Consider the following 21,919-nt stretch of genomic DNA (forward strand, 5'->3'; position numbering starts at 1 on the left):
TGAGGATTTAAGCGGTGCCGACAGCACCCGTCCGGCTGGAACGCGGCACCGCAGGCCCCTGCCCCGCCCGGGGCCGTACCGGGAGTCACCGGTGTGTCCGGCGAAGAGCGCAGCAGCAGCCGCGGTCCCCATCCCTCCCCTCAGCGCTCCGGTAAAAGGAGATTTAGAGAGCAAACTGCTCACGGTACGCCCAGCCAGACACACGCTGCGACTCTGTACCTGCCTGAGCTCAACAGCGGGGCTCCAGGCGGAGCAGGTGTTTTTCTCAGCACGAACATCATACTATGTATCATAATAGAATAGCCCATTTTCCTCCAAAACACAACGCCAATGCACACAACAAACTGGCAAAACGTCTCCTGTTGTCCACCGCGGTAGTTTCTTTCCAGCTGGAGAGCCCAAACCACAAATACTGGGACAAACTGACGGCTAAAACACCAGGAGCCTCCAGCTATCACCATTGCCTGCAATTTGTCACACCTTTACTTTATAGAATTCCTAAATCTTACAACATAATTTGCAGAAAAGTTGCTTTAAATTGAAAGTAATCTTTTGCTAATTATACAGATATTGAACTAATAACTAAGTAGCTGTCTTAGCAGAAATAAATGAAGCAAAAAATTGATATAAAAATCAGTGCACAGCACAAAAGTTAACACTTGAGAGGTTCTGAGGGAAAAAAAAAAAAAGGTACAGGCACCCAGAATCTTCAGAAGTCGTAAAGATGATGTGCAGTAGGATTGCAGGAAGAGGGTATCAAATAGGGCCAGCTTTGCATGCTACTGCATGGAAAGAGGAGACAAAAAAGCAGGGAGATTTGGAGAAAAGCATGCAAGCACACAGCTAAACCAGAGCTTAAAACTGGGAACAACAGTTGGAGGGAGAATGGCTTGGTGACAGGAGTATCAGTCTTGATGCCCTTGACCTGCATTCAAGTATCTGCACGACCCATCCCACGCCTCACCCTCTCACAGAGAACGAACGGAGCACATGGCGTGAATGGCCATGTGCGGGGGAACATCCAGGAATTCATCTTTAAGAACCAAGCTACTGCCTGTTACGAATAAACAATGACAACCAAAAAAAGGCCTTTACCTCCCTGAAATCTTGTGCAGCGTTACTGTGCTGTCTGCCATTCTCCACTTCAGCAATTACTGAAGTGCTGTCATCTCTATCTTGATCCCTATGAGTTTATGCACTATAATACAATAAAAATATTATAATTTTAAAATGTATTCTATTAAATACTGCACAAAGACATTTTAGCCAATTTTGGCCAGCAGCAGTACAAAGAAAACACCTCAATGCATTTATAAGCAAGTTTATTTAGCTTTCTTATATTATATATATTTTGAGAGATATATATATGAAATATACCCACAAGTTATTACAAAAGTGTCAAACACAAGTTCTAGTACAGTAAAAAGTGGTATTCTAGGAGGAATATCTGCAATCTACAGTATTGTGGCTTCAAGAGGAAATATTTCCACTAGACATTGTAGGCAGAAGAGGACACATTTCCTCCATGGCCTGTCCAGTTAGTATGGATAAATACGCCTGGCTTCGATAACAACTCATATGTATGTGCACCAAAGTAATCGCGCTGCGCCTAGAATAAGAACACACACACAAAAAGCAGACACGTGAATATCACTAGAAGTTGCACATACTGATACTTGACTATAGGAATATTAGAAATAAGATCTGACTCCAATATTATAACATTCAAAGTTATTTTCTGATTATCAGCAAAATCACTGCAATGAAACCTTTAGTAATATCTAGTAATTAAGAGTTCTGTAGCAAGACAAGTATATTATTTCTGCTAGGTACTAATCAAAAAAACAAACACTTAGATACATCCAGAGGGTCAAAGATACTTAATTCTTTAGAAAGCATTTTGATTCAAACATATCATTGCCCTTGGTTCACAGATGAAACATTAACAAATGCTGGGCACTGTCATACCAGGATCTCTGGTGTTCTTTATCCAGACATCTCATAGCATTATATTGCCGCGAATGTCAGGTTTAACAGAATTATATTAGGTAATCTACGCCTTTATCTTTACAATGTTGAGTGATTAGGACATATTGCCATCATGGTCTTTAGACCAGTATTTAAATAACAACATGATGATATTTCAGTAGCTAGAAGATATGTTACACTATTTCAGGCACCTACCTGAATCAGGTTAGCTGGTAATGTTTCATGCCTGTATCCATCATAAAAAGAAAGTGCTGTAGTGAAGCAGGGCATAGGGATACCGATCTGTACTCCAGTACTGATCACACGTCGCCAGGAGTCCTGGGACAGAAGAAAAGAGGGAGGTGGAAAAAAACAGAAAAAAAAGAAACAAATCAGTGCTGCTCAAAGGCATATGCAGGCGTATCAACTATTCTAGTACAATAGCATGTGCTATTTCACATTACATGAAATCTAATGACCAAGTCTGAGCAAATGCAGCAGTAGATTCCTGATCGTACATAAACAAGGCTGATACAAAATAATGGCAAGACAGAGTTAACAAACAGGACAATAAAAGTGCAGACACATGCTCCACATGCAATCAAACCACAGCCTCGAGCAAGGATGCTGTTCTTTCAAATAATCAGTGCATCCCAAAAGCACGAACGCAGTGGGGAACATACTGAGCAAACACTGAGGCACTTCCAGGACCTCTACTCAAGCACAGTACAAAGCCCGCCCAAGGGCATGAGAGGTCAGCACAATACTTCAAACAGACATGTGGATAATCCTCATTTCAACATCTGATTTAGTAACCTGCATGGAATATTCAGCTTCAGTTAAAAGAATTATTAATGATAATATATGACTTCTTTGTTGGCCAGATAATCTGGTTTTAGTTCTGCCTGTCAAGTCCGTCCAAATCAGGAGACTGTTTGGACAGACCTAGGTCTAATGAATGACAGTCGGGAACACTGTTATTTTGGTGCCACTGTGAACAATGGTAATAGAACAGAGCTTTATACTTGGTACAACTGAAATCCAAGTGCACAATAGGCACAAGATACAGGGCAGTGATGAGAACATTCACAGGGGCTAGACATTTTTTCCTGACATAGTGGTTCTTCTGAATTGCCGGACTTCTGCCTAAGGCTCTTCTGTAACAGTAAAAAGGAAACCTTAAGTTTCTAATAGTAGGTTGGCTAGTATCAAAGAGAAGAACCATGACACAACAAGGACTATATGCTCCTTTGCTCCTGTATTATCTTTAGGTTGACATTACAAATATACCCTGCAACATTACACAAGACCTCAGTTCCTCCAGTATCTGGATGCTGATTTATAAAGTAGTGCTTCAGTGATGCAATCCCTTTTTTTTTTTTCTTTCTTCATTTAGAACTAACATTCTCCAATTTTCTGATGAAACAGAGGCAAGAGGCATTTGTAGGCATTTTTTCAAGGACACATTGCTAATCCTCGTGTCTGGCAAAATTCTAATTTGGACCTCAGTATAGCCTACCTCATCACAGTAACTCTCTTGTTCAATTTCAATCAGCTACAACTATGTAGTTTATCTCCTGTCCTGATCCTGTAAGACTGTTATGTTCCACTGAAGAAGCATATCTTGAAGCCATAGATGACGAATTCCTACACCCATACATTATGTGCGTACAGATACACATACATAGGCACAAAGAGCTTCAGGACTGTTTAGAGATCTTTGGGATTAAGGATGCTGAAAAACAGGTTTCAAGTATACTCTCTACATTTTCATTTTTCAGTCTAAATATACTTGTGAAGATAACTCCTGGGAAAGAAGCTGAAGAAATCCAGACTGTAAAGTATTGTTTTTATGCTCTTCCTTCCTTGGAAACTCACCTGACAGTTTTCAACAGCTGTCTTAAAGAAATCATCCAACAGCAAATTCTGGAGCTCAGGGTTTCGATCAAAAGCATCTTTGATTTTTCCCAGGAACACACTAGGCAGAATACATGTAAACCAGGAATAAAATTTCACAGCTTCCAACAGAGACCCAGAATCCAAAACTTACAGTGCCAAAATTTGACTCAGCCAGACTCCAATTCCAAATACTGAGAAAGATGCAAACAAAACAAACACTGAAGTAGCTAAGCCACCAGAAAATTGGCTTCATCTGGTATCCTTTAGTGCCATCTACAGAAAAAGCCTTTCAGTATTTTATCAGCAGATTAACTCCATAGATTTTTCAAAGAAAATCTCTAGGCTTGTCAGTCTAGCACTGCATAAACCAAATCGCCTGCTCTTATCCCCTCAGCAACTTAATTACCTCCTCATCTTAATTACCTTCTGATGATGCAGCCTCCCCTCCACATCAGTGCAATGCCACCATAATTCAATGTCCATCCAAATTCTTTGGCTGCTTGTCTCAGTAGCATGAAGCCTTGAGCATATGAGATAATCTTGGAAGCGTACAGGGCCTAAAAAAACAAATTCACATTCCAAGTGAAGTCCCACAAAGCTGAACAAGAAACTTCACAGTCTACATGCTCTCTTTAGTCAACATTTCATTAGGGTTGAGTACAGTAGCCACATTCCAGCTATCTGAGAATCAAAATATCCCTTCCAATTGTTGGAAAGTTTGGTCTCAACAGAGAGAGGTCAAGAGCTATTATCCCCATTACAAAGACAGGTGAGAAAGCAAGCTCCTGTGAATGAATTCTGATCTCTGCACCCCAGCTAGTTGTCACTGCCCGCTGTGGCTTAGACTTGAATTCCTTCAGGACTATTCTTTGGTCAGGAAAGGAACTGGTCACACTATGCTTTGTGGACACTACTAGACAATGCACAATGACACAGCTGAAAGCAGGAACCAAATGACATGAAATGTAAACACAAAAAGCTCCTCACCAGGGTTTACACCATCCAAAACCTGCTTTGATACGCAGCTTTAATATAGCACTCTGGCAAACACAATGACTCACCTTGCGTATTTCCTCCAGAAAGGCTTTCTTGTTCCCACCAAATTGAGTCAATTTAGGCCCATCCAGCAGCTTACTGGCCTGCACTCTCTCATCCTTGAGGGAAGACAGGCACCGTGCAAACACAGCTTCCCCTTTAAGTGTGGTAGGAAAGGGCAGATAATCAGAAAGCTCAGTATCATTGTTAAGGTCTGAGATACTTGTCCTCAAGCACACAGCGAGAATGCCACTGAATGATGAACCCCATACATACTGAAACAGTCACATGGGAAGAGAGGTGTACAAATAAATTATTTCAACAGTATTTCTGAGGGATCAAACTGCCAGTCAGCATAACCACTGGGTAAATATTGACTGATACAGCTTTCAAATGATAAACTAAAAAAAAAAAAAAGCCACAAGTTATCTGCGTGAAAATTTATCCTCAGGAACTTTCACTAGCTCTTAGTTTTAACAATTTACTTTAAAATCTCTTCCTATCTATAAAAGATGGACAGCGTTGCACTGCAGCCGAGGGACAGGCAAGGCTGAAGACCTCACTAATTATTGTATCGTGCTTTCAAGTTAAACAGCTGTTGCATAAATGTCAACTCACATTAACTAGATGTGCTTTGCAATACACACATGCAAAAGAAAAGAAATTAAAATCAACAATAAATCAGCAGGTTAACTTGTAGGAGGAAGTAAGTTTTACAAATCTGGTAGGTCCATAACACTATTATTCAGAAGCGCACAAGAAAGTTTTATAACATCACAAAGCAGGTTACTAAATGTCATTTGTCAGGGCTAAGGAGTTAGCCAAGGAGTATCTTCAGCTCCTAAAGAGAAAGCCTGAATGCCAATCTCTTGATCTGGCTTAGTCAATTCCTAATCATGCTGCTTTAAGTCGTACTTCTTTGCAATTGAAAATTGTATTGTTAAATGGAGGGGGGAAATAAAAAAAAGTTTCCTTTCCAGGGTCTGATAGAAGGAAAGCAATGAAGTTTATTATAGTCTTCATACTGAACTTTTCTTCTACCTTTTAAGTGAGTCGTGAATTAAAAAAAAAAAAAAACAAACAAAAAACAACGAAAAAACCCAACACAAATAAACCAAAAAAAGAGATGAATGAGTAATGTTTTCTCAAGATTCTGGATCCTCCCTGCAGTAGGATTAACAGACCATAACGAAGTCAGAACTGACTCCTCTCCATTTCTGCAAAAACTTCCTTCTACGCTGGTGAGAAGCGTGTGGGGGAAATCAGGAAAAAGCAGGAGTAGCATGACTCTGCTTTTATAAGCAGAAGTCTGCAAGTCATGCTTATGCGGTAAAACCACACACAGAGCAACTGCCCTAAGAACAGCCATGTTTGCACAAGGGCTATTGCACGTACCTCCCTATCAACTCATCATTACCTAACAATGCTCCCCTGGCACTGCCGAGGACTAATCAGGGAGTGTTTCCTCCACCCTTGATCTTTGCAAGAATACCAAAGAGGAGAATATTAACAGCACAAGCAAGAAACACTGTTTCAAGCCTAGAACTGAAAGACTATAGCTGTAGTAGAATATTAAAAGCATTTACTAAACTTGTTTTGCAAAAATATGTTGTTAGAATGCAGCCATGTTTCCCTGATAGCTATCACTGCAGTCACTCTCTTTTAGCCCACTGAATATAGTTTTTCTGCCTTCTAATACAACAGGACTTGACCAACCAAGGCAAAGGAAAAAAAGGCAGAGAGAGAAAGCATGAAAATGAAAGCAAATCTGAGAGAAAAGAACTTATTAAGTCATCTTACTTACTCAACCGGAAAGTCTACACTGGACCTGCGGTAGAGAGCACTCTAAACGTGTTGTAGATGTATTACAACTCCTGTGTCACAATTCCATTCAGAGGCCAGATTAGATAAAAGGGTAGGTAACGAGACTGTTAGGTATGTATGTGAGCAGGTAAATTCTCACACTTTAGGGATATAATTCAAAGCAATTAAAAAATACATTTCCATTATGTTAGTTTGACTTTGGATCAGCAGCCTTATTAGCCATAAAACAAAAACCAGCAGCAGTCCAGAGTGTATAAAGAAACACCACAATCAACTGCTGAGGTGGAAAACCGGCAGCCACCATCATAAGGTAGCAAAAAGATCTGTCTGTGCTCCTCAACCCATAATACAGTCCAGCCCTTATGTTCCTGTTTGGTCCCACTAATGCTGGGTTAGCTAATTTATACTGAAACATAGAAACATAAGACTTAAGTAAATATCTGAAAAATAATTCTTATGCCATCAGAGAAGTCTAAATACTTATCAAGCAGTGATCAAGCAACACAGTTTTGAAGGTGTCCTTACACCACTTTTTTTTTTTTTTTTTTTTTTTTTTTAACATTTTTAAGGCTATGATGGGATTTGGAGTAGCAGATAAGGGGACTGAGGAGAATGTTGCATCTATCTAGCACAGCAGTTACGTTCATGTGTCGTGGAATCATCACCAGCACTCCGAAGATACCACAGACAAACACCGACATTTGACAAACAAGGTAAAACCAAGCCCAGCAAAGAAAATACAGTAACAGCTCTCAAAAGCAGAAAGACTGCAACAGCTACACCTAAAAGAGCCTCTTCTGCAAGCCAAGCCCTAGTGTAGCCTTATTTCCAAGATTACCTATTACCATGCTCCTTACTGTGATGTGGTACATGCAGGTAGGAAATACGAGGCCAGATCGAAAAACCAGTTACCTATGAGTGTGACAGGGACTCCATATTCCAGGGCAGAAATGGCTGTCCACTTCCCTGTGCCTTTTTGTCCTGCGCTGTCCTTGATCTTTGGGAGGAGGTATTTGCCATCGCTGTCTTTGAATTTGAGAATATTGGCTGTGATTTCAATCAGGAAGGAGTCCAACTCTGTCTTATTCCATTCCTGAAATACCTGGAAGAGAAGAAAAAGTGTATATGTATATATATGCACACACACACACGTTGATTTACTACGTATATACCATATGTATCAACTGATTTACTGATATATGTATACATACACATATGCATAGATACAGAAGGGGGTCATACCATCTCAGTCATTGGTTATTGGTACCCTGCCACATCTACCAATGACTTCAGCACTGCTGAAAGGCCATTGCGCAGGAGCCCCGCACTGGAAGGGACACCCCAGGCTGAGAGCTGCAGAGCACCTATCTCCAACAGGGATGGCAGAGGCATAGTCCATCCTCTTGTCTATCATCATCATAGGCACTGAAGGCTGGAAACAGAATCGCCCTTTCAAGGCGATTTTCAAGACATCATACTTATTGACTTACTTCAACAAGGTCTTTGCAAGATTCTCCTGCTTGATCATAACGCTCAATGTTTTACTAGATTTTTTCAGGCAACGTAATTTATATTTCTATACAAAGAAGGACCTTCCTAGGGAGAAATCAACTGTAGAATGGGAGAGCTTACACAACGTCTACAAACACTCAGGTGTAGGTGCTTGCTCCACCCTACCTCATTTGAAGCTCAGGAATATTGTGCACAGCCCCTGGCAGAAGTCATGTCAGAAAAATTAACTTCATGTAGATACAGCAGCTTTACCCAAACCCAGCTGCCTCCATCAATGGCAAACAGCCACCGTGGCTCAAGAAGGCAAGACACAAAAAACTACGGATCACCTTTGACATCTCATCATGCTCCATGCCCACCACATCTTTCATCAGATGATAGGCCTCACAGATCAGCTGCATGTCTCCATATTCAATCCCATTGTGCACCATCTTTACAAAGTGTCCAGCGCCCTCATCTCCCACCTGTCAGGAAACATCAAAAAATGCCATCAGCAACAGCGCTGTCACCGCTTCCAGTGTTTAATACCTGCCTATGGCTTCCTTCTGCCTAAAGGAAGGAAGGAAAGAAGCCCAGTGCCAATTGAAAACACTGCGGGTCACAGATCCATTTAAATCCCCCAGTACGTGACCCAGCCATAAAACTTTGTCTTTCTATTGGATGCAATAAGTTACCAGAGATGGTAGATTTGAACTGAATGCAATCAGCCAGAAAATCAACCCACTAATGTCACTGGTTTTATTAAGGACAAACATGCATGAGCTTCAGCAACCAAACCTAAGCAAGGATCTAACCACAAGTTAAGGTCAACATCAAATAAATATTTACCCAGTCACAACAAGGTTCCCCAGATCCCACTTTAGCAGCAATGCTTTGAAATATGGTCTTGATGTGGGGCCTGTGGGGAGAAATAATATGCCTCAGCAGATAGGCAGAGGACACAAACACCACAAGAAAAAAAAAAAATTCCATCGGTATGATGCATCCTTCTGTAACCTGCCAAAAGGTAGCCTGGGGTGAGAGCATGCTGTCAGGTTGGTAACCCTCCACACACAGTGTCAAATAAAATGCATGTTTTTCCCAGAACTAGACACTGTTTGCAAGGGATGGGGACAGCCCACATCGTGCTTACAGCACTGTGCAGGCAAGCTTTATGTACCTAAAGGAGCCCAAATATTATCTTTTCCATTTCAGAAATGGGGAAATAGAGGCAGGTTATGATACAGGCTCACGCTCAGAGAGGATCAGTGACAGCGCTGAAACAAAATCCCATTCTGTAGCCACAAGAAAAATCCAGGGTGACCTGGAGGAGGAGAGGGAAGAAACCCTGCAAATGCAAGGCAGGATATAGTTATCTGCATTACTGCAGTAATTAGGAGCTTTCATCATTGCCAGGCTCCCCAAGTGTAGTAAACTGCTTAGCCAACAGGAGAGCATTACAAAATGCCAAGTTTGGAGCAAGGTAAAGTGACAACTGTGAAAGGAGCATGGGTGGCACATGGGCTGCAGATGCTGTGAGATGGGGGGCAAAATTCAGGTAACAGTAGCAGATAGAAGCTGGTTTTACTGAGCTGTTTATGGAAAACAGATGATCAGACAGCAGATTACTGTTATTTCTGGCTTTGTGCCGTCAAATTTGAACAGGCTGATATTGGTATGAAATGCTAACACAAAGGGACATGGGCTTAGAAGATTCTAAAGCCCAGGTAAAGCCCAGACACACCTTTTCTTTCTACATTTACAGAGAGAATGGGCTACCAGGGCTAAAATCTAATATGAACATGGATGTATAGTCCTTTACGCTAACACGAGTACAAAACAACATGGCAGAAACTTGCAAAAAAATTAATGTGTTCAATAGTCAGTACAATCATGTACCGAAGCCTTCTTTTATAATGTCTGTCACTTGCAGGAACGTTTGCTGCTGCCTGTTTCATGGTTAACAGCTTTCCAAGTGTGTAGGACGCCAAAAGAAGAATCATAATCAAGAACGGTACTTGTTCAAAATTTAAGCAAAATTCTTTTCTCCCCAGCACACATTTCTCCCTTCAGATTTCTGTAGGTACTACATTTGCCTGTGAATTCCTGGAAGAAAAAACTGTCTTTGTTTTGCCTGCCATGAAAGCCCAGTGCTGTACCATGACCCCAGCTAAGCTGAGAAATCTTGAGCCTTGAGGAAGTGAGACGGCAACATTATCTTGTTCTCTCCACACCCACGCCCTCCTCCTTCCCTCCCTCAGCTCTCAACGTGAATAGGAGACAATTGTTACAGAAGAATAAAGTAGCTCATGCTTACCAGGCTTCTTTGGCTCCTCCTGGCATGAGTGAAGGGCCATATCTGGCACCCTCCTCTCCACCACTAACACCGCTTCCGACAAATAATATGCCCTTTTCTTTTAGTTCCTTACAACGCCTCTGGAACCAAGAGCAGAGCAGAATTATTTAATTTCTTTCAATGCCAGAGCCTTACAAATAAAGGTTAGCAATCCAGACCTAAAATTAAGTTTTCAATTCTGCTTTGGACATGCTAGAAGACAACCTTAGGGAAAGCCTGTACATACACCAAAGTGAATATTAGGAAACTTCCTGTCGCTTTCACACGGATCCTTGCAAAAGAGACATGCTGAGAAAACAAAGTCCTTATAAGCACCAGATAAAAAAGAGCAGTACTGAGGCTGGAAAAGGCTCAGAATTAAGAGTCAGGTGATACACGCTGTGTGCAAACGTGTGGGGGAGGCAGATTAGGCCCAAGGTGGAGTAGCTGAGTTCACTGCAGAGTGAAGGTGCAAGCATGGACAACCCTAAGGGAAACTAATTCCCTCTGTGTGGGAGAGAAGCACAGGCTGAGATCCATAAGGGGAGCTGCAAGCTCCCTAACTATTAATCCTCATTTAGTACCTGTTTTTTACTCTAGCGTGGCCAACCCACTTATCCAAGATCAGAATGCCAAAGCAGAAAGACTAATACCAGCACCCCTTCTAAGGCTCAGAAGGACCGATTTGAATGCAACAGGTAAGCGTTCCAGATACACCAATGTAACTCCTATAGTTAGAGCCTGAAAAAACAAGATAATTACTCTGCTGTTTTCATTACCAAGACAGCAAAAGGAGCAGTCTGTCTTAATGGATTTTCCCATGGCCATGTAGGATTGAGATATAACAACAAATCTATAAATATCCTTAGATTTTCAGATCTCCCTGAAAACTCTTTAAGATTGTAACAGGAAATTTTCAAGATGTCACTAAAAATATTCTTTGATGATTTGGGCAACTTCTATAAAAATATTCTTATAGAACAGTCCTTAACTACTGTAACAATTGTTTTTTAATAGGCTGCATGATCTAGTTTTGCAGAGACAACTCAGTTTGGCCTTCCCTGAGCAGATGGAAGGCATCTTATTGACTGACTATCCTGATGATCAGAGGACAAAGAATCATGTGTATTTTATTCATCCAGTTCAGGTAGAAAACAGACTTACTGTGGTATCTCTGTACTCAGAATTCCCACCATCAATTATGATGTCTCCAGTCTCCAACAACGGCACCTGCCAAAAATAAATCAGCACTTCGGTTTTCTCCATCCATTCAAAACCTCATTAACGATGAATAATTGAGATCTTCCAGAGGAAATGTCTCCAAAAGACAGCAAGAAGTCACAGGTAGAAAGAATGTTTGCCTCACCAATTTATTGATGAAGTCATCCACTGCACTTCCAGCCTTCACCAGCAAGATAATGCGACGGGGCTTCTTTAACTTAGAGACCATCTCTTCCAGACTGTGAGCACCAATCACTTTGGTCCCCTTGGCCTCATTAGCCAGAAAGTCATCCACTTTGGAAACTGTCCTGTTAAAAGCACAAACCTGGGGGAGCAAGAAAACATGTTAATAAAAGCTGCCACCAGAACAGTTGCTTTAGCTCAGACTACAAATTATACACACAACATTCAACATCACGTGCTCTCCTACTTCCACCTTCCCTAAAGACACAGGGCAGGGATGAATCTGCAGCATGTCTTTGCAAGTGCCTTGGGAACCTATGGTTAATGGCTGAGCCCAAAGGAAACTTTAGAGAAAAATCATGCATAACTAACACATCAGGTAGCTAGCTGAGTACAGGCATGCACTGCTGGTTTTCTCTGGAAATGGGACAAAGGGCAGCCTAAGTTATAACTAAAAGGAGGAAATAACACCCATCAAACCATTGCAAGGAAAAAAAAAAACAACACCCACAAAAAGTTCAGCTCCCACCGCAAGTGTTAGTGAGTCAGCCTTTCTGAACAGTCTCTTCCTTCACTTACCACAAAGCCATGGTCGTTCATGTTCAAAATAAGGTTTTGACCCATCACAGCCAGTCCAATCAAAGCAATGTCGGCTCTGGAACGTGGAAGAACAAAAATGCCAGCTGAGTCTCATTAGCAGTGATCTAGCACTAGCATCCATACCCTCTGTCAGGCTGTTCTCATCTTATCAACTTGGCCAGCCCACCCGTTTCTAACAAATGCTGTAGCACATGCTCTGAATGGATTCTGTAGGCTCCTACAGAAAGAGATCTTTGTGGCTCCCAGTCAGTCCAACAGACAGAGCAGAGACCAATATATAGCATGTTTCAATTCACCAAGATTTCTTCCCAACTACCAAGACGCAACTAGGTAAGTGAGAAAAGACAGCTTTCCAAAACATCACGTTAGGAGGCAGGCAGCGAGTGGCTCTAGTATGTCACTGATGGATCCAGTTCTACCACAGCTCCATATTTAACAGATGCTGCATTAGAACATCATGTCTGAACATGACACCATTTTTTTGCTTCTGCAACACAAGCTGTCTCAGATTTGGGGTGACCAAAGGATAAGAGGGAAACGGGATATTCTGCCAGGGGCTGCCTAATTCAGCTTGCAAGGGGCATGCACGCAGAGAAGCCCAGCCTGCCCACTTCTGTTCCTCGAGTCACGAACAAGTTTCCTGCTTCACAGTCACGACTCCAAAGCCGATCAGCCCCTCATTTTCATAGAATCATAGAATGGTTTGGGTTGGAAGGGACCTTAAAGATCATCTAGTTCCAGCCCCCCTGCCACGAGCAAGGGACACCTCCCTCTAGGCCAGATTGCTCAAAAAGCAAATTCTGCCAAAAAGTCTCTCGGCCGATTGGCTTATTCTCCTCGCCGGTCCCTCAGCAGCCGCAGAACCTCTAACGCTGGCACACCGACCGCCGTCAGTCGTCTGGAGAGCCCCGTCTTCCCCCTCCCTCTCCCCGCCGGGCACACCGCGGAACCGGCCGAACCGGGGAGCGGGGACAGCACGGAATCACCCGCTCCCCCCCCCACCAGCCCGCCGACAACGCTAGGTTTAGCAGAAAGCCGCTCGGCGGCGGCTGGAGGCCGCAAAGGCGGCTGCCACCTCCCCCTCAGCCCGCGGGGGACACGCTCCCGGCTCTCCCCAGGGCGCCTCCCCGCTAACGGTCTCAGTAAGGCCTCCCCCGCCGGCGGGGGGCACTCCCCGGCCCTCAGACCCCCGCCGGGGCGGCCGTTCCGCGGCCCGCCCGCACTCACTGGGCCATGGCGGCAGTGCTGAGGTGATCCGCGGGCGGCTGCGGCGTCTCTCGGGGCCCGGCCTGCGGCGCGCGCCCGGCCGGCCCTCAGCCGCGCGGGCGGGGCGGGGCGAGGCGGGGCGCGCCCATTGGCTCTCCCGGCGAGCCCCGCCCCTCGCCCATGGGCCGATGGCCCGGGCACCTCCCGCCCTTAAAGGGGCCGCGCGCGGTCCGGACCCGCGTTCCCCCTCCCGCACGGAGGGACGGAGCCACCCGCGCACCGACCGGGGACAGCCCTGCTTGTGGCAACAGCAATACCTGCCCCGGGACAGCCGGCACCGTGTATTTTGACTTTTCTTTAATTATACAGAATCCGTTGCCTGCAGTGTTGAACCACCTCCCAGGCTGGGTTGCGGGTAGCGCAGCTGAAAGTTGTCTCCGAGGTGGCCGAGGATTTGGCAAAAGAAAATATGCCCCTCTGAGCTTAAAATTTGGTTTAAGAGGCAGCAGCTGGTCTCATACCTGCGCCGCAGGACAGGCAGCGGCTTCATCACGGCGACCCGACAGCTCGAGCAGCCCTGCTTCCTACTACAGGCACCTTCTCCACAGCAAACGGACCCAGCAAGTTCTTGGTCCACCTTAGTTTTGGGCACTGAGAGCAGGAATGAATCTGAGAGCAGTAAAACAGCTACCGGCTTCTCCAAAGTATTAAATAACTTTTCTCATTGCTCTTCTGACAGCTTAAAAGGTTACTCAAAAAAAAGTAAAAAATAAGGAACCTGCAACAGCAGCAAGAAGCCAGCAAGACATCCACGACAGCTTTTCAGCAGCCTGATAAGTCTTTTGCCATGGTGCAGCTGTTTTACAGCTACAAGAGGTGTTTTGCAGCTACAAGAGGTGGCTTTTTGTGGGATTTGGGAATGCCCTGGCCAGTTTCCTCACCGTGACTTTTAAAAGATACAAGGAACTTTCAACTTTCAGACCGAGACGAGAACGACTCCCCTCTGTCCACAGAGCTGGTGCCTTATATTTTGCTGTCATATTTCAGTGTTTTGATTTCTCGCACTTCCTATGATTTTTAACAGTGACCCCCAGATAAGCAAGTTTTTTGTTGGCAGCACTATGCCACCCTTTATTTTATCTTTTGAAAGCATCCAAAAACTATTTATAAATGCTCCATAACGTGTCAAAAGGAAAAGCATAAGGAAGGATAAGAAAGGCCTCCCATCTTTCTCAAGAACAGCCAAGCCAAATCTCTTTTCACAGAAGCATACGCTTGTTCAGGACAGGTGTTGAAAACGAGTAATCAATACCAGTAATTAAATCACACTAAAAGGAGCACGCATTGTATCTGCTAATGCACTGGTTGTACCTTTATTGTTTCACCTCGTTCACTAACAATTCAGTGGTGCAAGGTTACCATACACAGTTAGATATCTGCATTGCACACCTAAGGCTATACAGCAAATGGATCAGAATTAGTACAAATACATGAACTATATTTACATTTTGTATACTCAAGCTCCAAATATCAGATATATTTACAAAATAAAATAAGAAAATGAAAACCTGAAATTAATGTACAGTGTTGCTGATACACTCCTTCGCTGGGATGAAATCAGTTTGCAGAGATTTGTTCAAGAAGGCCACTTATACAGCATATACCTTGTATACCTTGAGTACAGAGAGATTAAACACGGAAATGGGGACCGCAATTAAAAAAAAAAAAGTATATATTTCAGTGCAACAGCATGTCTAATGTCCAAATTAAAGAACCTTAATCAACTGCACATGAAGTATGAAAAAGCAGAGTGGAAAATTAAGAACTGATCCCGGGAAGTGCTGATCATTCCGGATTCCCTCTGTGTCTCGTCCCTGGTTCCGAGGCAAGAGGCAGCTCAGCACCACTCGGGATCAGGCCGTTAACTTGGCAACATTAAGAATTGACTTAAGACTTACACCTCCACACCCTCAGTTTTCTGAATACACAGCTGATCCTGTTAATTTAAAAACTGTTCCAAATAACATTGGACACAACCATCTGGTTAGTGTTGGACTAGTTTTGATATCGAATACTTAGAACGCATAAATGGCCTTCTGAACAAAAAAAAAGTCAATCCTGTTCTTGAACAGCTGATGTTTTTAAACAAGGAAGCACAAAATTAATACATTCCTGCTACATACAGTACAGTTCAGACCACAGATTTGGGTTATTAACCACAATGGAGAGATGCAACGCATACATGTTAGAGACCCATTTTACAGTACATTCAGCAAACCGTTCCGGAGCAGCATCAGGATCCTTCCTTCGAGCAGCAGGGTCACAGCTGCATCTTCAACAAAACCACCCGCCACAGCATAAACTAACGCAAACTAAGGCTGTGCAAGAGAACCAGAAAGATGTGTATGCATAGGCAGTATTAGCTGATTGTATAGTACCAATGGGTGTTATTCCAAAGCTAATCCTCTTTCTTATCTAATGTGCAATTAATTACAGATGTATAAATATACAATACATTACATAAAAGTAAATCCCTGTAAATTAGATAACAAGCAGCAAAAAGTAAAGTCTTTGCTTTGAAATACCTTGCTAATCAGTAATAAGGACTGTTAGACACTGACCAAAAAAACCCACCTTCTCAGTGGTCTGGAAATAAAATTCCCTTCCCTTCTGCATCCCAGAATATAGGAATCTTCTTTAAAAAGGTACTTAAAGTGCATTTCTAAAATACAGTATAGGAGGTTTAGTTTAGTTTTAAAATATCCAGGAAGCTCCAACATCAACGATGCGGTTTGCAATGGACAAAAAGAAGATAACTATCATCTTCCTTTTAGTGAGGGACATAAAAAACCTGAACGACAGCACAGTTTCACACCGATTCTCTCTGAGAAACACCTGCCAAGCGTACAACCAGTGCTTACGCCGAGTGGGCTGGCAGGCCCACAGCACGACGCCTCATCTGCAGCGGCGGAGTCCCAAGAGCTGTCTGACTCCGGGACATCCCAGGCCGGCAGCAGGTAACCAGGAGTGGGCTTTGACTGCCCAGAGAAAACAGCTTGGCACATTTCTCCCTTCTTGCCCTGTTTCTAAAAAGAAATTTCTAACACGTTGGGCTAGACCAAAAAAAGCTTTAAAGTGAATGGAAATCCACATTTATTTATTTTTTTGCTTTGTTTTCCTTTTAAAGAAAACTCAAATCTATTTCAGTCCAGCTTTAAGTAGGGAAACTGATGTCTCAAACTAGGCTTCAATAATTGGTGAAAAACTGTAACCGCATGTCTTTATGTCAGACCCGAAAATAGCAATGCCCATTTGAACTCCACACAAGAAGAATCTATTTTGTCACAGATTATGCAGCTTTAAGAGATACTGATGCTTAAAAATAGAATTTTGCTCTTCTGATGATCTGTTATCCATATAGACATCAAGTCATCAGAAGGTGCTTGGAGTCTTTAGATAGAAGAGTAACATTTACGCAACACAGCTGTAACATTTCCAGCTCTGTATAAAATAAGCATCTCTGTCTTCCTGCTTTTAAAGGAAGATCCCTTAATCATGTTTCCATGCAATGCCTGTATCCCCTCAGTTCATTTTCTGGCTTATCCAAAGCAAAGACTTAGCAAACTAGTTTTCTTCTAGTTAAAAAAAGAAAAATTAAAATGCTCTCAGTGTGCCACAAAATGCCACCATGTAAATCGCTACTCCTCCTCAAACTGGTTCCACTTTCATTACAAATGGTGGTGATGGCAGGAACAACTTAGTGCTTAAAATTAATCTTAATTCTTGAGATCGCCTTAGCTCCAGCTTGGGGAGCCATCTTGCAGCACTAGCAGTCTTACTTATCCACACACTGGAAGTGCATTATCATCCATTGCGTAACAAAGGAATATCCTCACTGTATTAAGAGTCACACACAATTAAACAAGACAAAACCAGAAGAAAATAAAAAAAACAAAAAACACATCCCTATTATGCTCCTGGGTCCCCAGGATGCTCCCTCGCTCTGGCTTCCAGTTCTGAAATAAATCTGAGGACCATAGAAGATAGCATGAGCACGTGATTTAGCTTGAGTACTATCTTGAAATATATAAAGATATGTCCTAGCAAGTGTCAGACTCCATCTCCCTGCTCCTTTGCCAGCCATGCTTTCAGGAGGCCTCATTATGCATTGCACTTTACAGAAGAACAAAAACCCCATAAAGCTAAAAAATTGCTCAACTGATGCCAGTCCCATGTACACTTTTGGGCACAGAATTTCCGAGGCATGGCATGACCTGCTGTTGAGTGAGCTGAATCAAAACGACCTTCTTGAGCTGGAGTGTTCCTAGATGTGCCTACTGTAATAATGGAACAAGACGTCCCTCGACAGGTCAGAACCTCAGCATGAAATTGCTGTACGTTGCCCAGGGTCACAGCTGGCCCTATCAGTGCCCCGGGTAAGTCAAGAAAGTACAGCACAGCAGTCTGGAACACAGTAAAAGAGAACAAACACCTCTCCCCTCAACAACCTCCCTGAAAACCTAACTAAGAAAGATGAGTTCACTTCTCAGGAAATTCATTCTGTTTTCCTTTCTCGGGGCAAGGACCAGAACTTTGGTCACAAGGAGAACTTGGACTGTAGGTCAAGAACTAACACCACCCAGCTCATCTCCAGGAAGCCAATTATTACACCCGCTGACCGGAGTCCACTTGATCTGTCCCTCCAGGAAGGATTAATTCTGAAGTTAAAACTAACTAGGGGCTTTTAGCTGATTAAAATCGTAAACAGGGAAATTAGGAGACCTTCAACAGTTGTTCCAAAAGGAAGTGAAAGTGTCCTGCTGTTCCCTGGAGAATACTGCAAGTGCTAGGTCTACAAAGTATTTTGTAGACGGAGGATGCTTTCCCCGTGAGCAGACAGGATGTCATCCGAGTATTACAGAGAAGGGACACATGCATAAACCAGGCCTTTCAGAGTGATGCTGTAGAGCGGTCTCTCCTAACATACCAATGACAACCGTAAATCTCTTCCAAGACAGGTGAGAACTGTTGCTGCAGGAACTCAGAAGTCAGGACTAACAGCAGAAAGAGGAGATACTGCCCTCCCCTGGTGATCTCCTGAAAGCGCTCTGGGGAACAACCACACCTACCTTTCTGCTTAACACCCTCCATCTGTCAAATACGAGGCTGAGCATCTAAAACTTTAGGGATTATATCTAATATTTCAGCGGTGTCGTTTATTTTTCCTCACATCAGCACAAGTTCTGTCTCCTCAGCTCAGTTCAGAGGCAGAGGAGCAAGCGTTAACGTTTTGGGAAAGAGTTAAAGCCAAGCCCTGTTCACCTGCACTCCCACGGCAGGAGTTTAAAAGGCTGATTATTCCAGCCAGCCCCTCTTGGTTTGTTCCCTATCTTTTTCCAGCTCATGCCTTCACCTGTTGGACCCCGGAAACTCAAAAACCTGCACCAAGTCCAAAATCCAGTCTGCCCAGATGGATTTGTCCAATATCAACTTTCAACAGAGTTTAAATTAGAGGCTGGATCCAGAAAGCCTGAGGAGCTATTGCAGTTCCTGGCTGGGTAATGTCTACATAGAAGAATTTATCTTTCCCTGGCATTAGAACTTTGCCCTGAGGGAACCAATGACTACTGCCAAGTCACAAACTGAATGAAAAACCTGCAGCAGTCTAGACAGACGACAGTGGACGGTGGGACAGACACCAAAAGGTCAGTTGGAATGGGAAAACAATTGTTATAAGAAAAAATAAATAATGTGGGTGGTTTTTTTTTCTTTTTAGAGTCGTGCATAATCACTTGATTTTTTTGATTTTTTTTTTTTCTTTCTCTTTTTGTTTGGCCACATGCTACTAGTATGATTCTCAGTACAAGTGAAAAGAAAGAAGGTAGGGTTAGAATACCTAGAAAATGTGCTGAAGGAGCTGGGAAGGTAGGGGATGTTAAGCCACAGGATTACATACAAGAGAAACTGTCAAGAATCACAAAGAGAAAATGAGAGGTAACACTTGATCTATCAGAAGGTGAGTTAGGGAGAACAGATGAGAACATTACATGGACTCAGTACTTCAGCTGGCCCGTGCGTCTTCGAGCCAGTTTTGACCTGCACGAGAAAGAAGTAAAAAAGTATTTGTTGAATTCTGGAAGTTTATTTTTCTTCCCTCCCCACAGTTTGTCCAGATTTTTTTTTTTAAATCCTTTTGTATAGTCCTAGTTTACTCCATATATTTAGAAAATAAAACGTATCACGGGCTGTAATGAGAAAGACTTCTCACTCTTCTGCTGTGCTCCTTTAAAGGAAGATGGGATCTTTGAGGACTGCACTGTTCAGAAATTAATTGATGCTATACAGTAACAGCTTAGGTTTTAATTATTTTTTCTTTTTACTGAAAGGAAGAGCTACTGTAGCATAGTAAGAGCTCTCCAGCAAGCAGGGGATGTCTGGGACCGGTGTTAAAGGGAAGGAAATGAGAATTTCTGCGGTAGCTCACAATTAAGAGAATGAAAAGGCAGTCCAGAGCCCCCTGCACAGAGGCAGTAAGAAGCTTTCTAAATTTGTAAAACAGCATTACAAGGAAACCATTTTGTGGCCTCCAAATGCAGGATTGCAGGAAGCATACCACACATGTTCAAACTGGATACATCTGCTAAGTATGTCACAAGGCCCAGTAACAGCCACTGCATTTCTTGAAATACAGGGCTTGTTTGCTCTTTTTTTTTTTTTGTTGCCCACCCTCCTCCCTCCTTCAGTTCACCCATCTTGTCAAATTCTTCAGAACAAGATTAAATTCTGTGACAAACTATCTGCCCTTGCTTATGACTCGCTATCTTTATGCTTTGCAGCATTGTCTGCCCATGAACCGCCTCTTACCGTATTGTGCCAGCAAGAAGTGGATTGAAGGCATATAACCAGTCATTCATGTCTTTGTCATTGATGGCCTGGAGCAGGACCCCACGATGCTTTGTGCATACACCAAATGTGTTGGGTGTCTGGAATATTAAGGACAATTTAAGATACTGAAGTCCACACGCACAGAAGCTGCTGCACACTTCCTCTGAGGAAGAGGTTGCTATGTCACATTCCTAAAACCCACAAGCCCTAAGGTCTTTCATTGAAGTTTCACTGGTCATTTCCAGGATATTATTAGTCAGTCAGATGGGACATCTTCTACAAAATGTAGCTTTAAATCATGAGCTGCTGAGATGGACCAGTAAAGTTAATTTGATTCCCTGCAGGATGTTCATGTGTGTTGTTTTAGTTTGTTTTTACACACACACACAACCCCCAAACACCACATAAATAAAACTACAAAACCCAAACACACAGGGTGATGGCACCAACACATGCTCATAAACGCAAATACCATGCAGAACAGCAGTCAGTTCCGGTCGCTTGTATAACTGTGTCCAGAACATAAGAAACCCTGAACAAACTGGGAACTTTGTGGGCAGAATCATCAGATGCCAGACATTCTCCAGGACACAGATGCATTTTCCTCAGACCAGAGATGACACACAGGATGGTATGGATGCACTACTACCTGTAACATTCCTGCTCTACGAGTAAATAAACAATAGCTCTCAGACTGACCTTTACCATTGCCTGTTGATCCTCACTGTATTCCACCTGAGCTGTGGATAAGTTTATGAGTCCTCTTTCTACAGGATCTTTGTCACTGTTGTAAATAAAAACATAGGGACGGCGAACCACCACAAAGTGCTTGGCCCAAGAGCTGGAGAGTGGCTCCTTGAAGTGGAGGTATCCTTTCTTTGAGACCACAGAGCTGGAAAAAAACCAAACCAAACCCAGAGATAAACAGGAATACTTTTCCCCTAAATAAGGCACCTACTGAGTATCCCTATTAACTGCAAAACACTGCATAAGACACTTGGTCCTTAACACGTTTTGTCTGCAACAGTATTATGAAAAAGTTCTCCTATAGCAAGTTGAATTTTTGTCTTCAAGAACTATGAAAAAGTCTGATGGAAAGAGAGACCCACAAAGATCTCTACTTCAGTGAACTTCAGTAACGGTTTTGATGGTAACAGACATTATATTTAAGTCACTGAAATCCTGCTCGTTAAGTAGATACCGGGAATGAATGCTACAGAGATCAAATATCAACACAACCTTCATCAGTCCTGCCTCCATCATACAGAACTC

General features: G+C 42.9%; 2 protein-coding genes across 7 annotated transcripts in view; both read right to left on the bottom strand.

Annotated features, from left to right (window-relative positions):
- Positions 1 to 1,308: 1,308 nt before the first annotated feature.
- PGD (phosphogluconate dehydrogenase) lies at positions 1,309 to 13,880 on the bottom strand. The gene is made up of 13 exons (XM_054222231.1): positions 13,784 to 13,880; positions 12,536 to 12,611; positions 11,919 to 12,098; positions 11,717 to 11,782; positions 10,535 to 10,653; positions 9,067 to 9,136; positions 8,568 to 8,702; positions 7,639 to 7,828; positions 4,929 to 5,059; positions 4,291 to 4,424; positions 3,847 to 3,946; positions 2,185 to 2,307; positions 1,309 to 1,609 (listed from the first exon to the last, which is right to left on the bottom strand). The coding sequence occupies exons 1-13, from the start codon at positions 13,789 to 13,791 to the stop codon at positions 1,490 to 1,492; spliced, it is 1,452 nt and encodes a 483-aa protein (XP_054078206.1). The 5' UTR covers positions 13,792 to 13,880; the 3' UTR covers positions 1,309 to 1,489.
- Positions 13,881 to 14,846: 966 nt separating this feature from the next.
- Positions 14,847 to 21,919, bottom strand: part of KIF1B (kinesin family member 1B) — a 95,528-nt gene continuing 88,455 nt past the window's right edge. For 2 of the 6 annotated variants that reach the window (XM_054222226.1, XM_054222225.1), the window contains 3 exons: positions 21,347 to 21,539; positions 20,627 to 20,745; positions 14,847 to 19,858 (listed from right to left, as the gene is read on the bottom strand). In XM_054222226.1, coding sequence (XP_054078201.1) covers positions 19,816 to 19,858; positions 20,627 to 20,745; positions 21,347 to 21,539 — 355 coding nt within the window. In that variant the 3' untranslated portion in view covers positions 14,847 to 19,815. The remainder of the gene's footprint in view (positions 19,859 to 20,626; positions 20,746 to 21,346; positions 21,540 to 21,919) is intronic. The other 4 variants (XM_054222223.1, XM_054222224.1, XM_054222229.1 and 1 more) reach the window with 3 other exon arrangements.

This window comes from Rissa tridactyla, chromosome 16 (assembly GCF_028500815.1).
Source record: "Rissa tridactyla isolate bRisTri1 chromosome 16, bRisTri1.patW.cur.20221130, whole genome shotgun sequence".
Taxonomy (NCBI): domain Eukaryota; kingdom Metazoa; phylum Chordata; class Aves; order Charadriiformes; family Laridae; genus Rissa; species Rissa tridactyla.

What these genes read in the sequence shown, in the direction of transcription:
- PGD (XM_054222231.1), bottom strand. An exon ending in GGGAACCTTGTTGTGACTGG is followed by an intron (nt 8,703 to 9,066) that starts GTAAATATTTAT and finishes GTTTCCTGACAG; the next exon opens with GTGGGAGATGAGGGCGCTGG. An exon ending in CAGCTGTTGAAAACTGTCAG is followed by an intron (nt 2,308 to 3,846) that starts GTGAGTTTCCAA and finishes CTTCTGTCCCAG; the next exon opens with GACTCCTGGCGACGTGTGAT.